Below are 14,898 nucleotides of genomic sequence, written 5' to 3' on the forward strand. Positions count from 1 at the left end.
AAGGTAGGGGCTTTAAAATAATGCTTATGATTGTTTGGCTGGTTCTTTAGGGTTATGGACATTAAAACTGCTTTCAAACACACACACACAACTGCTTTCAAATTGAGCTTTTGTAAACACAGGAGAAATACGTGCACATTCCTAGCATCGCTGGCACGGCTCCCATTCCTAGCCCAGGCAACTTAGTCAACTGGCACATCGGACACATGTTTAGACACAGCCTTGGTGCTTCAGAATGTCAACCCTGATCCTTCCAACTCCCCAGTATTTCCTTGAGAGCAAAGTCTCACCCAACTCCAGGTAGAGCCCCCAGCTGATGCCCGAGAGTAGTGCCAATGTGATGAGGTCTCCCAGGCTGGCTGCAATGGGTGTAGCCACGTTGTCGGGGTTGATCCCAATCTTCCTGGAGCCAATGATGACTCCAATCATAATCATGCCTAGTGGGGGCAGGAGAGCAGTAACAGAGTCAGGTGGGTATATGGGAGTGGTGAAGGTTTAGTTCTAGTAAATACTCCTGCTTCTTACCCAGCACCAGGGAAGCAATGAAGGCTGTGGACACACTGCTGGCACACAGCAAAACGGCATGGCTGATGCTGAAGTGACCATCAGGGATCCAGCCAAAGATGACAGCTGCAATGGAGGCCAGGAAGCCCACTACTGTGGCCTGCACCTGGGACAAGGAGGGAGCACGAGAAGAGTGAGGAGTGTGGGTGAGTCCACAAAGAAGAAAAAGAACGTTTCTTGGGGTTTACCCACTACTTTCTATTCAAAGGATCTCAAACCTCTTATCTCCCAACAGTCTGAGGAGCCAGGATGGTGTTAAGAGCCCCACTCTTATTGGCTCCCTGAATCATGTCTCATAGTACTGGTCTATTTCTTTTCTTCCTTGCTCAAGCCTCCAACCATCTTCCATCCTTACCTCCCCCCATTTACAGAAGACTTAGCCTCTTACTTCATAAGACTTAGGTAATTTGATGTATGCACCTTTCCATCCCCTCTCCCACTCCTTTAAACTCCTTCCCCATCCTCTTCTCTTTTTTTCCCCTCTGGTTAAAGAAACACCCCTCCCCCTCAACATGGCGAATTTTTCTACCTGTGTCCTCTTGCTTCTTCCCCAGTTCCAGAAATCATCCCCTCTGTGTTGGCTGTGACATGCTACAAGTGCATAGAATTCACTCCCTCTTTACTTCTACCTCACAGCATCCCTCATTTTCTTCATGACTTAACACAAGCACCACCTTCTCCACGAGGACCTTCCCGTGTCCTCCAGTCACTAGAGTCCTCCTTAATCACTTTGTCTAGAATTACATCATATTTATTCTTGATAGGCACACGTGTGTCTATATGTACATTTATGAATAGGGGCATGTGTATAACTTATGTATATATACATAACGCGTATGTGTATGAAAAGAAAAGAGGCATCATGCTGTGGTGGATAGAGGAATGGCCTTGGAGCCAGAAAGACCCAAATTCTAGGTCTGTCTCTGACATATACTGCTTGGAAGACCATGGGAAAGTCACTGACTGTGGGGCAGCTAGGTGGCACAGTAGATAAAGCACCTGCCCTGGATTCAGGAGGACCTGGCCTCAGACACTTGACACTTACTAGCTGTGTGACCCTGGGCAAGTCACTTAACCCTCATTGCCCCACAATACAAAACAAAAACAAAAAGAATTATGGGGGCAGCTAGGTGGCACAGTGCACTGACTCTGGATTCAGGAGGACCTGAGTTCAAATCTGGCCTCAGACACTTGGCACTTATCAGCTGTGTGACCTTGGGCAAGTCACTTAACCCTCATTCCCCCATCCCTCCCACCCCCCAAAAAAGAAAGTCACTGACTATTCTAAGTAACTTGCTATGACAGGGGCTCTACACCTGGGGATAAAATGACCTCTTTATTTCAATGTAAGTGGTATTCATTGCAATCCTATGGATTTTATCTTATGCATTTAAGAACATTATTCTGTGAAGGGATCCATGGCACACAAAAAGGTTAAACACCCTGTAAGACTAAGTTGCAGAGTCCATCGACTGAGGAATGGCTAAACAGGCTTTGGTATATGATGGTGGTGGAATATTATTATGCTATAAGAAATGACAAGCAGAATGATTTCAGAAAGGCCTGGAAAGACTTGTATGAACTGATGAATAGTGAAATGAGCAAAGCCAGGAGAACGCTGTGCACAGAGACAGCATTATTGTTTGATGAAGAACTGTGAATGACTTAACTATTCTCAGCTATACAACGATCCAAGACAATCCCAAAGGACTACTGATGAAACATACTCTCCACCTCCAAAGAAAGAACTATATTGATTGAACACAGACTGAAGCATGCTGTTTTTCACTTACTTTAATTTTTTTCTTTTATTCAAGTTTTCTTATACAAAATGACTAATGTGGTCATGTTTTACATAATTGCATATGCATAACCTATATCTGATTGCTTACTGCCTCAGGGAGGGAGGTAAGGAAGGGGAGATAAAATTTGGAATTCAAAACTTTAAATAAAAATGTTTATTATCCAACAACAACAACAACAGAAAAAAGACTAGGTTGCAGAGAAGGTGCCAAGCTGCATTAGTAGAGAGCATTTCCTCATGCCAGAATTCCCTGCTATAATAAGTCCAGGCCCTAGCCCTTACTTAAATACATTCATGTTGTCTCCTGAGAGAATGTAAGCTTATGTCATTTCTTTTTGTTGCTGTGTTCATAGCTCAATGACTGGCACCTTGCAAGTGCTTAAGAAATGACTGTTGAATGATTGGCTCCTTCTCATCTTACAAACATGCCGGGACTCCTCAGTCTTCAAAAACAAAAGTTGCCTATTGGTCTTTTCACCCTAAGCTAGTGATTGTCCATCTCTTTCCTCCCTTTCCCTGCCAACCTCTTGAAAAAGCTGTCTATACCTGATGTCACAACTTCCTCATCACCCACTTTCCCCTCACCCCTGCCTAGCAATCTGGCTTCTGCACCTGCTTTACCAGAACTTCTCTCAAATGCCATCAATGACTAATTTTATCAGATTGAATGGCCTTTTCCAAGTCTTTATCCTTGATTTCTCGGAAACAGATGATACTGGAGTTGCTCATTCTCCCTTCCTGTTACTCGAGATTTCCAATTTTCCCTTAGTTTCAGAAAAACAATGTTTGCTTGCCTTTCTTTCAACCTTTTTAACCATTCCTCTGTCTTCTTTGATGGCTCCTTGTTACCTTCCCAACCCCTTAAGTAGGTGTTCCCCCAAGGCTCCTTTCTCTGTCCCATTTCCTGTACTCCCATGCTTTCATGGGAATGAAGACAACTCCCAAATCTATATCCAGTTCCAAACCCATATCTACAAGTTGGCACCTCACACTCAGCATGTCCAAAACAAGGTTTACCATCCTTTCCCCTAAAATGCTCCTGACTTCACTGTTTCTGTCACTGCTTCTACCATTTAGCCCGTCTCCTATGTTGGAAACCCTGAAGTTATTCTTCGCTATTACTCTCCCTCATCAATCATACCCAATCAGTTCTAAGTCCTAAGACCTGTGGATTCCACTTCTGCAAAACCTCTGGTAACCACCCCCTTCCCTCCATTCTCTCAACTGCTTCCCCAGCAGCTGCCACTCCCCTGGGCTTTTGCCACAGCCTCCTAAGAGGTCTTGCCACCTCTAATTCTCTGTCCCCTCCAATCTGCCCATCCATACAGCCACCAGAATAACTGTCCTTATGCATCCATCTGGTCATATCATTACACTCTTTGCTCTGGCCAAATGAGGCTGCCGTCTGGGCAAGAAAACAACCTGTTTTTCTGACTGTGCTTGCGATTAGGGTGTCCCCTGTGCCTGAATGTTCTCCTCTTCCTTCTTGCCTGCTGAATCACTTCCTAGCTTTTAAAGCTTAACTGCTGTTTCCTTAAGAAAGTGTCCCCCTCTGCTGGTACCAATGGCCTACTCGCGCAATATTTTGCGTGGTACCGCTCTAATGCACTTCTGTCATTTTTCTTTTCATTAGTTACCTGTTTGTGTTGTAACCTCCCTATGAGACTGAAAGCTTCACGAGGGCAGGAAGTGGATCTTTGCTAAACTTTGGTTCTCTCTCAGTAATTACAGTAGTGCTCTACAAACAGTAGGTGGTTAATAAAAGTTTAATAGATTGAATTAAAAATTAGTTACTCGGCAGCTAGGTGGTGCAGTGGATAGAGCACTGGCCCTGGAGTCAGGAGGACCTGAGTTCAAATCCGGCCTCAGACACTTAACACTAGCTGTGTGACTCTGGGCAAGTCACTTAACCCCAATTGCCTCACCCCCCCCCAAATTAGTTACTCATGGGGAGGGGTTGTGTCTGTGTCCCCAATAGCAGACACTCCCTCCCAAAGGGCTCAGCGCTTCCTCAGGGATTTCTGCCTGCTCCCATTGCCCTTCTCTCCCCACCCCCTCTAGTCATAACTCACCTGGATAAGGGCCATGTTTCCTGTGATCATCTTCCAAAGCTCCTTTGGTGTGTCCATGTGCCCAATGTTGGCCTGGCGGGGGAAAAGGCAGAAGGTTCAAAGTGAGGGATAAAGAACTGTCATATAGGACAAAGCTTCTTAAACTGTGGGGTGAGACCCCATATAGAGTCGCATAACTGAATGTGGGGGTCAAGAAAAATGTGGTAACAGCAACAGGTTAGGTACACCTATTTTATACGCTTACACACCCAGGGTCGTGTAAGGATTCCTTGGGCAAAAAGGGGTCATGAGTGGAAAAAGGTTAAGATGCTCTGGGCTAGGCTAGGGTAGGAAGTCAGACTACAAGACTTCCAGAGGTCCTTCCAACTCCAAGGGTCTGTGGGTCTGTAAGGAGCCCAAGGGACTGGATGGAGTAGGAAAATCCACAGCCTGGAAGCTTTGTTCCATGAATGTCAGGGAGAGGCATGAGATCTTTCTTTAATAAAGAGAACCTGGACCTGGAGGAGGTAGAATTGTGCAAAGAGGCTTGGAATGAAGCAGCCTGGGCTTGGGTCTCAGGTCCTTTCCCCCATCCCGCTCACTACTCTGTGACTCTCAGCTTTGGTATCTATAAACTGGGGGCAATAATACCTGAACTACCGCCTCCACAGGGTTGATACAAGGCCCAAGTGAGATGATAGATCTAAAATGCTTTGTAAGTCAACAAATATTTATTGAACACCTATGATGTGCTAGGTACTGTGCCATGATGGTAAATTATATTATATACAAATGGTAAGCTATAAAAATATAGGCTGTGGGGGCAGCTAGGTGGTACAATGGATAGAGCACTGGCCTTGGAGTCAGGAGGACCTGAGTTCAAATCCAGCCTCAGACACTTGACACTCACTGGCTGTGTGACCTTGGGCAAATCACTTAACCCCAATTGCCTCATCAAAAAAAAATATAGGCCGTTATCTTCAATATTATTAGAGCAAAAAGTGCCTGGGGTCTTAAGGCTAATAACCGAGCCACCTACTTCACAGGATTCTTATAAGGCTCAAATGAGATAATAGATTTAAAATACTTCAGAAATGAAGTTGAGAAACATTTCTTAAGCACCTATAAGATGCCAGGTATTGTGCTAAGCTCTATATTACATGAATGGTCAATTATATCATAATATCTATTATAATATTGATGGCAAACCACATAAACGGAGGCTATTATTTTTAATGTTATTGCTAAAGTGCGTGGGGTCTTAAGGTGAAGGAATTTCCATTCTTCTCCTCCCTCTGGAGGAGACTCAGTAAGCAGAGATGAGATGAGATGAGATGACCCACCGGCCTTTGTGTTCCCAGACAAGGTCAGGATGGCCTCAGGATCTGGCTCTGAAGTTCACCCCACTCACTCCCAACCCTTGATAAGAGAAGGCAGGGCACCCAGAGCCCAGCAGAGGCGAGTTCCCACTGTGCTGGCAGAGTGCCTAAGAAGTAGGGGTAACCTTGGGCCAGAAGCAGAGATGGGCTCTGCTCAACCTTGTTTTCTCCTTCTCTTTATGCAGAGGGAACATGGCCCCTCTGGTGGGCTAGGAGACGGTGCCAGTCACTCCTGTCTCCCAACCTCTCTCCCAACCTCCCTCACTATGAACTTCGATGGTCTAGTTCCCGTCCCCAGAGCCCATTCCAGGTGCTTTCTGTACCCAAAGCCTCAATGCAGATTGAGTTGGTAGCCCCCTCATCTCAGTCCATCCCAGTTCCCCTCATTCAGGGGAAGGGGAGGGAAGGAGATGGGGGCTGGGGGTGGGGCTGGACAGTACTGGCTCCACTCCAGTCCCAGCTGCAGAGTGGGGCTGGAGATCAGAGGAGGCCCCCGTCTGGGCAGGCCAGGAGGAGAGGGGAAGGAATCAGCATGGTACCATCCAGTCAAAGCTGCATAAACAGTCAGAAGGTGGCCCCAGGGAGTGGGGAGGGGGAGAGACAGGAGCAGAATTTGAATGGGCTATCTGAAGACAGGGCCTGGGAGATGTGTGGATGCAGGGGGCTCTCCTGCCACCAGCTCTGGTGTCCCTCTTCTTTCCTCGAGCACCAGCCTAGACTGAACAGCCACTCTAGTAGTCTCTGATCCTGGATCAGGGCCTTCCTGAAGGTTTCAATAGAGTCAGGTCCTCCCATGGATGCCTCCACCCCCCAACCCTTGGATACTCACAGCTGTTGACAGTCTTGATGCTAGGGTCATTTCCAGGTTCCCCTTGAGCCCCAGGAGTGCAGGGACCAGGATGAAGACTTCCGTTACATCCTTGAAGACTTCCCAGTGCTGCAAGACAGGAAGATGGCTTAGGTACAAGGGCAGGTCAGAAGATGAGGAAGGGGGGAAATTGGCATGGCAAGCCTAACACCAAACTGAGGCAATGGCATGCCTCCCACTCCCACATTCAGTCTGAAGACCCCTTGTTGGATTCTTACCACTACTGCTGTCTCCCTCCCACCTCCAGAAAGTTTGCAGTAGGGCCAGTCTGTGATCAATTCAATTCAATTCCCATTAAGTGCCTACTTTGTACAAGCCAAAAGGCTACAAAAACAAAGGTGAAAAATCAGTCCTTGGGCTCAAAGGAGTTTTTACCAGGTGGCTGAGATGCTGGGTAAGTAAATACAAAGTACAAAAGAAGGCATCCGAAGTCATTTCAAATGGAAGAAGGCACAAGCACCTGGGAGACTTGGGAAAGGTGTCCCAGCTCTTTGAAGACAGGAATTCCAGGAGGCACAGATGAGGTGTGAGATGAGGAACTGCTTATGCAAAGACATAGGGGCTAGAATCACAGCTTGTTATACGGGGAACAGCAAAATAGCAGAAATGGTGGTATGTGAAAGGCAATGACACAGCAGCTGCAAGTCCCTGTTCCTGCATGGAAATTCCTCAAAGACGGTGGCAAAAGTAGGAGGCGCTGGAGAATGGGCGTCTGGGACCACTGGAGGGAGGAGAGCCGCACACAGGAAGGCCAAACTAATTTTTCCAAGGCCCAGCTCTGACCACATCTGCCCTGCTCCCCTGTCGTTGCCGTTTGGATAAGAGCTCAGCGTCGAAGGCCTTCCACAACCCGGTCCCAGTCCCGCCTTTCCCATCTTGTTCTGCAGTGCTCACCTTTACACCTTGGGTTCTAGCCAGTGCTACCCATTAGCTGCTCTACGGGCCCCAGAGCCCATCTCCCACTTCTGCATATCTCCCCGGGTCATCCCCCGAGCCTGGCATGTACCCGCTCTCTGCGCCTTTCTCCTGGAGACTTCCTTTGAGACTCATCTCAGAATCCATCCCCTCCAAGATACCTCCTTGTGCTTACTTCTCTGGGCTCTGTTCCCCTCTCATAACCCAGCAGAAGGGAAGGGACTGTGTCGTGCCTTTACACACAGTAGGTGCATCATAAATGTCTGTGGAATTCGTCCAGACTGAGGCCCTTCTTCATTGGGATCCCCTTCAAACTGCTGCCCTGACCCCACCTCTAGCTCCCCCCTTCCCCCGCCCTGGTTTGCCTTTAATTCCATTTCTCTGCAGCCCTGTCCCTGAGCGTTATTGTTTCAGCTGTTCTGCACTGGGCTCTTCAGGTCTGGCGCTGAGCAGGTTAGAGGCTTTGTTTGGTTTCTTTCTGCAAGGGCTTTGCTGCTCTGTTACAGAAACACCCCTTCAGGACCAGCTGCCCTCCGTGGCATGGAGTCAGGCCTCAGGACCACCAAGTACCAGTCTTCAAAGGGCCTTCCTTTCCTGCTGCCTCCTGCTCTAACTAGCAAAGGTGGTATGGGATAGGAGAAAGAACACTGGATTCTGGAGTGAGGAAACCCGGGTTCCTGGGATGAGGGGCTTTAAGAGTCAATCCCTGCACGTTACAGGTGAGGACCCAGTGCAGAAGTGACTTGGCTAAAGCCAAACAAGGAGCAGCCCTAGGGTTTGGACAGGGGATCTACATTTCCCAAGCTCTTGCCATCACTAATGTTATTATCTCTGGATTCCCTCCCCTGACCCCTCACCTCACCCTAGGCCTCCCTTATGCTTTGGCCCATTTCCCTCCAGAGAGCAGCGTGTGGATTAGAAATGTGAAGAGACCAGATTCCAGGGATGGAGGTAGCTAGCTGCTTTAGAAAGCCCCGAGGGGCACCTAGGTCGTGCAGTGGATAGAGTACTGATCCTGGAGTCAGGAGGACCTGAATTCAAATCTGACCTCAGACACTTACAAGCTGTGTGACCCTAGGCAAGTCACTAAATCCTGATTGCTTAAAAAAAGAAAGGAAGGAAGGAAGAAGGAAAGGAAAAAAAGAAAAAGGGGGAAAAAAAAACTGTGAGCTGACTCTAAGGCTAAGTAACTCGCACATTAGCCTGGAGCCAAAGCCGCCCACTCCCATGTCTATGGTGTCCAGGGGACAATACTGGTTTCCTTATTTAGTATCTCAAATGGCCAAGCCCTGGGGTTGAGGGCTGGGCAGGCCAGCCGGGATGAGTAACTGGAGGTAGTAGAAAAATGAATGACACCTGGATTCTAGACTTAGCTTGGCCACTAACCAGTGTGTGCCCCTTTGCACATTTCCCCTTTCTATCTTAATTTCATCATCTGTAAAAGGTGGAAGATAGGGTTAGACAGCATTATGGGCCTCTTCCCAATCTGGTTGGGTCTAATGACTTTTGAACACCTCCTTTCCTCCTGGACTCCTCTGAGTTAAGGACAAGAATCAGGATGCAGGAATAGATTGAGTGAGAATCATAAATTGTGGGAGAAGCAGATTCCTCCCTCCCATTTTGAGGCACTCCCTTCCTCCACAGTAAAATACAACCAGGAAATCAAAAGCCTAAATGGGGATGGGCCCAATTTCATTAGAGTCAGATCTCATCCATTTCCTGGTCACCCTTAACACAGATATAAGGACCTTCCAGGGGGCATTCAGGGATGTTTATACACCACCCCCAGCTTCCCATCCCCAATGCCAGACACCCCAATGCACATTCTCATTGCTCCCTAATTTAGACAGCTTCCCCAAAGCAAAGAAACACGAGTCCCTCTTTAGCCTAAAGAACTATGTCAAGGGGAAAAAGGGGTTAATCATGGTCTACCTCAGTTGGAGAGGCTTCACCACCTGCCTGGGAGGAACTATTGCTCTTGGACACAATCAGTACATACCATTGGTGTTCTAGTTTCCTGCCACTGAGCCTCTGGTGCCCCTCCTCCTCCCTCTCCCAAAGTAGATAAGCCAGTTCTGGTGGGGGTTGGGGCAAAGAACCTTCCCATCATTCTCCCCACTTCTGTCCCACCTCCTCCTGACCAGGAATGGTGTCAGCCTCACATTCCCATAGTGAATTCCCAATGGAACTACCAATCAAAGAATCATAGATGTAGAACAGGAAAGGAAACTATAAGAGGCCATCAATTGAACCTTCCCATTTTACATCTAAGGAAATTGAGGCTCAGAGAAATTAAATGACTTGCTCAATGTCACATAGGTTATAAGTGACAGATGAAACTCAAACCCAAGTTTTCTCACTCTAAATCCAGCACTTTCCCCATCATAATATGCTGCCTTTCTTTAAAAAAAATAATAAACACTTTTATTTACAGTTTTGAGTTCCAATTCTTATCCCTCCTTCCCTCCCTCCCCTCCTCCCCCAGAGGGTAAGTAATCAGACTATGCTGCCTTTCTGGGTTCAGACCTTTCCTTTATCCTAAGCCCCTTCACTCTCTCTCTCTCTCTCTCTCTCTCTCTCTCTCTCTCTCTCTCTCTCTCTCTCTCTCCCCCCCCCTCCCTCCTTCCTTCCCTTTCTTTTGTGGGCCAATGAGGGTTAAATGACTTGCCCAGAGTCACACAGCTAGTAAGTGTCAAGTGTCTGAGGCTGGATTTGAACTCAGGTCCTCCGGAATCCAGGGCCAGTGCTTTATCCACTGTGCCACCTATCTGCTCCCCTAAGCCCCTTCTCAAAAGAATTCATTTCTTGTCCTCTCCCTGCTGCTAATGACAGCCACCACGGGGAATCAGATGGAACCTTCTGGCGCTGCAGGGGGATATTATAGGGATTACTGTGGGGAAGTAAGCACAGGAGAAGGACCTGCATTCACTCAGAGGGAATGTTTTGCTCTGGCACCCAAGGCCCTCCAAACCTGGGTCCCAGTCTACCTTTTCAGCCCTATCTCTTGAAGCTCTTATTTGGAAAGCCTGTGCTCTAGCTAACAAATCTCTCGGCTTTTCTACTTTCACAGCTTTGCTTATTTAGATTCGTTCCTATTCCTCAAACGTTTCAGTCTTTTCTTCTCCACTGCCTGTTGAAACATTACAAGGCCTCAACACAAATTACACATCCATCAGCTTTTCTTAATCCCTCCCACTAGAAATAAATTTGTCCTTCTCTGAGCTCTCATTACAGCAGACTAGAAATAACACCGGCCTTGGAGTCAGGAAGACCTGTGTTTGCACCTCACTTCTGACACAAGCTGTGGGACTTTGAGTAAGTCAATTCACCGCAACCTGCCTCAGTTTCCTCATTTGTAAAAGTGACTATAACCCTTCCCCCTCCAAAAAAAACCTCCCAGTTTTGTTTTGAGGATAAAATGAGATTGTCAATAAAGCGCTTTGCAACTTTAAATGCTACATGTTGGTTATTATTACAGGGTTGTTGTGAGACTCAGAATGTATACATGCAACTTTGCAAATCTTAAAGCACTATATGTGCATGTGTGAGCTACTTCATACTTCTGTACATATACTTTTTATATAATTTATTTGCCTACATATACGACTTAATTCCCAATATTATTCACTATTACTTACATACCATTTTACAGGCATTATCTCATTTGATCCTCAAAAGAGCCAACTGCATGCTATGGGCAACCCAATCCATTTTACAGATGAAGAAACAGAGGCTCATTTGCTATGGTCTTGGCTAATAAATGTCAAAGGCAGGATTTGAACTTGTTTCTCCTTACTCATAGTCCCTGTTGTTTCTTTTTTTCATGTTCTTTCACTAGACCATGCTGCCTTTCCAAATGAATAACCAACACTGGGAAATAGCTTACTATCTAAATAGCCATCTTAACTAACACAGAGCCAAGCTTGGACCTTTGGGTCAAAACAGGCATGTTTCCCTGTTGCCTTCAAGGCATGCCCTGAGGCCTTGGGAATAGCCTAGTCCCAAAGGAACAGACACCCCCTGCCCCCCATGCATAGAGGATCACACAAAGAGGATCTATTCCTCCTCCCACCCTCAGTACACATTTATCCTCCAGGTTCCACTAGTCATGTCTGGGCCAAGAAGCTTCAGCTTTTAAGGGAAAAGGGGGTAAATAGGGTTCATAGAGCTAGGAATAGCAGGGCCCTGGGGCTAAGGAGTGGGCCAGAAAATAGCCAAATCCAATAGTGGCTCTACTTTCCCCTGAGGTTTAGACTCACCCTGCTCAACTAGAAAAAACTGGTTCAGATGCCAGTGGCTGCCCAGGAACTGGAGCCAGGAAGCCAAGTCACCCCCCACGTCTTCCTGTTCTTTCTATAGATGGACAAGTCTAAGTTCTAGGAAGGTCTGCTCCATTCCTGGAACACGAACACCCATGTGCTGATGCTGTCTCGTTTATCTGGAGTCCTTTACATCCACATGGGTGACAGACGTGGATTCCCACCCCTCTCTGACAACCTCCTAAGCCTCAAACCTTTGAGCCCCTCATAGCTGGGGAAGTGGGACTGCAGTCCTCTCTCTGGGAGAAAAACTGGATCGGCAGCTTCCCTCACTGCCCCCCCTTTCTTCCTTCCAACTATGCTCTCTGTCTCCTCCGCCCCCCCCACCTTTCCCCACAGTGGTTCCCTAAATATCTTTCTGAACCTCTGCTTTTCCACCATCTAAACATTCCACCACTCTAGGAGGGGTGGGCTCCAGGGGGAGGAAGAAGGAAGGTATCCCACTGTCATCTGTGGCAGGGAAGAAAGTTCACAGCCAAGAAGGGAAGAGTATTATGGCAGTGAGAAGACCCAAGCGACACCTCAACTTTAGTTCCAATGATCAGATAGGGAGGAACTGAGGAGGGGAAACCTGTCCACCCTCCCTGGGGAGGCAGCCAGAGTTTACTTTTCGGATCAGATCGGAGTGTTCTACTCTTCAGCCTGCCTGGAGTTCTCCACCCACTGAGGAATGCTCTAGGTCCTAGGGTAAGGGGCCAGGCAGCACAAGCACAGCTTGATACCCACATGTGAGGGGAGAAGGCAAGAGGGAAGCCCAAAACAAACAAACCCCTTGACGGCAGGCGGGCTCCAGAGTGAGGAGCAGAAGGGTGCAGCCAAAGGAGACTGACGCTGAGCCTCTGCTTGGGGGTGACAAAAGCCTCAGTAGAATTCCACCAATTGTGTGGGGATGTTTCTTTTCCATCTTACTCGACCTCCTAAAGTCCCATTCCCACCTTTCACTTCTTTTTTGGGGAAACAATTGGGCAGATTTCCAGGCCTCCCCCCAATCAAAGCCAGAGAAACGGGGATCAATTTGAGGTAGCAAGGGCAGTGAAATGAAGGCTACATTTGGAATTGGGGGACTTGGATTTGAATCCTGACTTTATTCTTGCTTCCTGTGTGACTGTGGACAAACTAGTTAACCCTTTTTGTTTTCAGTTTTCTTATCTGTAAAATGAGGGGGGTTGAATAAGATGACCTTGAGGGTGTTTTGCAGCTCTCAAATCTATGATTCAAATGACCCTGCTTGGTAATTAGTATGCTAGGATGGGGACATTGGGGTTATAGCTCCTTTACTCTCCACCATGTGATTCCATCAGCCCAACTGGGCTCCCAACTGGGAGGCTGATAACAAAAGGATGAAGGAAGGGTAGGTAGGATGGGTATGGCATTGGCTCTCCTCTCTCTCTTAGCCTTCCCCACTTTATAGAATACTGAATGGGGAAGTGAAGAGGATTTGGGTTCCAACCCCACTTCCAATATTTAGCAGCTAGGTGACTAAGAGAGTCCATTACCATCTCAGACTCTGATAAATAGAAGACCTCTTCCTTTTTCATCCTTCTTGACTTTCTGGTAGCCTTTAGACTTGCTGACCATATCCTCCCCCTCCCTCCAGTATCATTTCTCCTTGGGTTTTTGTGACACTCCCCTTTCCTGGCTTTCTTCCTACCTGTTAGTCCACATCCTCCCCCTTAGGTGTGGTTCTACCCCAGGGCTTAGTCAGTTATTCCCTCTCATGGTTATCTCATCAGCTCCCAAGGAGTTATCTCACATCTCTATGATGTCTACATAGACACATCCAGTTCACATCTCTCTCCTGAACTCCAGGCTTGGATCACTGACTGGCTGCTGTTTACCTCTAACTGGATTTCCCCAAGTCATTTCAGACTCAACATATCCAAAACCAAACGCATTATCTTTCCTTCAAGATCTTCCTCTTTCTAAATTCCATATTTCTGTAAAGGTCACGGCAGGGCAGGGTGGGGGAGAGAAGAGAATAAGCTTTACATCAGTGCTACAATATGCTAGTAACTGCTAACTGCCTTTTTTTTTTTTTTGGTGAGGCAATTGGGGTTAGGTGACTTGCTCAGGGTCACACAGCTAGCATGTGTCAAGGGTCGGAGGCTGGATTTGAACTCAGGTCCTCCTGAATCCAGGGCTGGTGCTCTATCCACTGCGCCACCTAGCTGCCCCGCTAATGGCTTTTTACAAACATCTCATTTGATCCCCACAACAAACCTGAGAGGCAGCTGGGATTATTATCTTTATTTTATACCTAAGGAAACTGAGGCAAACAGGGTTAAGTGACTTACCCAGGGTCACACAGCTAGTGACTGAGGCTGGATTTGAACTCAGGTCCTCCTGTGTAACCACTGCACCACCTGGCTTCCCTAAGGCAGGATTCCTCCTGCCTCTCTGCGAGTTTATTTGTTTGATGCCTAAAGCCCTTCACAATTTGGGTCCAACCTATCTTTTCAGGTTAATTTCACATTTTCTTCCCTTCACAAATCCCCGCCTCTCCCCAATCCAGGTCAAAATGGCTTGACTGTTGTTCCCCATATAGGTACATGATATTAAACTTCCTGTTTCCAGGGGCAGCTAGATGGATCAGTGGATAGAGCACCAGTCCTGGATTCAGGAGGACCTGAGTTCAAATCTGACCTCAGACACTTAATACTTACCAGCTGTGTGACCCTGGGCAAGTCGCTTAACCCCAACTGCCTCACTTAAAAAAAAAAATTCCTGTTTCCATGCCTTTGTACATATTATCCATGGTGGGAAAGCTATTCTTTCTCACCTCCTCACATGAGGTACTTCTTGATTTCTGTTTCCCCAGGCTTTAGGTGATAGGGAGCCAATATAGAATTCTGAGCCCAGAATTCGTACAACAAAAGACATTGTTAAGGACTATATGTTGGGCTTCCTTCCTCTCAGAAGATATGTGTGTGTGTGTGTGTGTGTGTGTGTGTGTGTGTGTGTGTGTGTACAAAGTGCATGCATTCACACACAGGCTCAT

The 14,898-nt window shown here is 47.1% G+C and overlaps 1 protein-coding gene across 2 annotated transcripts in view; it reads right to left on the minus strand.

The window, feature by feature from the left end:
- SLC41A1 (solute carrier family 41 member 1) overlaps positions 1-14,898 on the minus strand; it is a 39,543-nt gene that overhangs the window by 13,594 nt on the left and 11,051 nt on the right. For both annotated transcript variants that reach the window (XM_044005389.1, XM_044005388.1), the window contains exons 4-7: positions 6,628-6,735; positions 4,441-4,512; positions 526-670; positions 291-437 (exon numbers count right to left, since the gene is read on the minus strand). In XM_044005389.1, coding sequence (XP_043861324.1) covers positions 291-437; positions 526-670; positions 4,441-4,512; positions 6,628-6,735 — 472 coding nt within the window. The remainder of the gene's footprint in view (positions 1-290; positions 438-525; positions 671-4,440; positions 4,513-6,627; positions 6,736-14,898) is intronic.

This window comes from Dromiciops gliroides, chromosome 4 (assembly GCF_019393635.1).
Source record: "Dromiciops gliroides isolate mDroGli1 chromosome 4, mDroGli1.pri, whole genome shotgun sequence".
In the NCBI taxonomy this organism is placed as follows: Eukaryota; Metazoa; Chordata; class Mammalia; order Microbiotheria; family Microbiotheriidae; genus Dromiciops; species Dromiciops gliroides.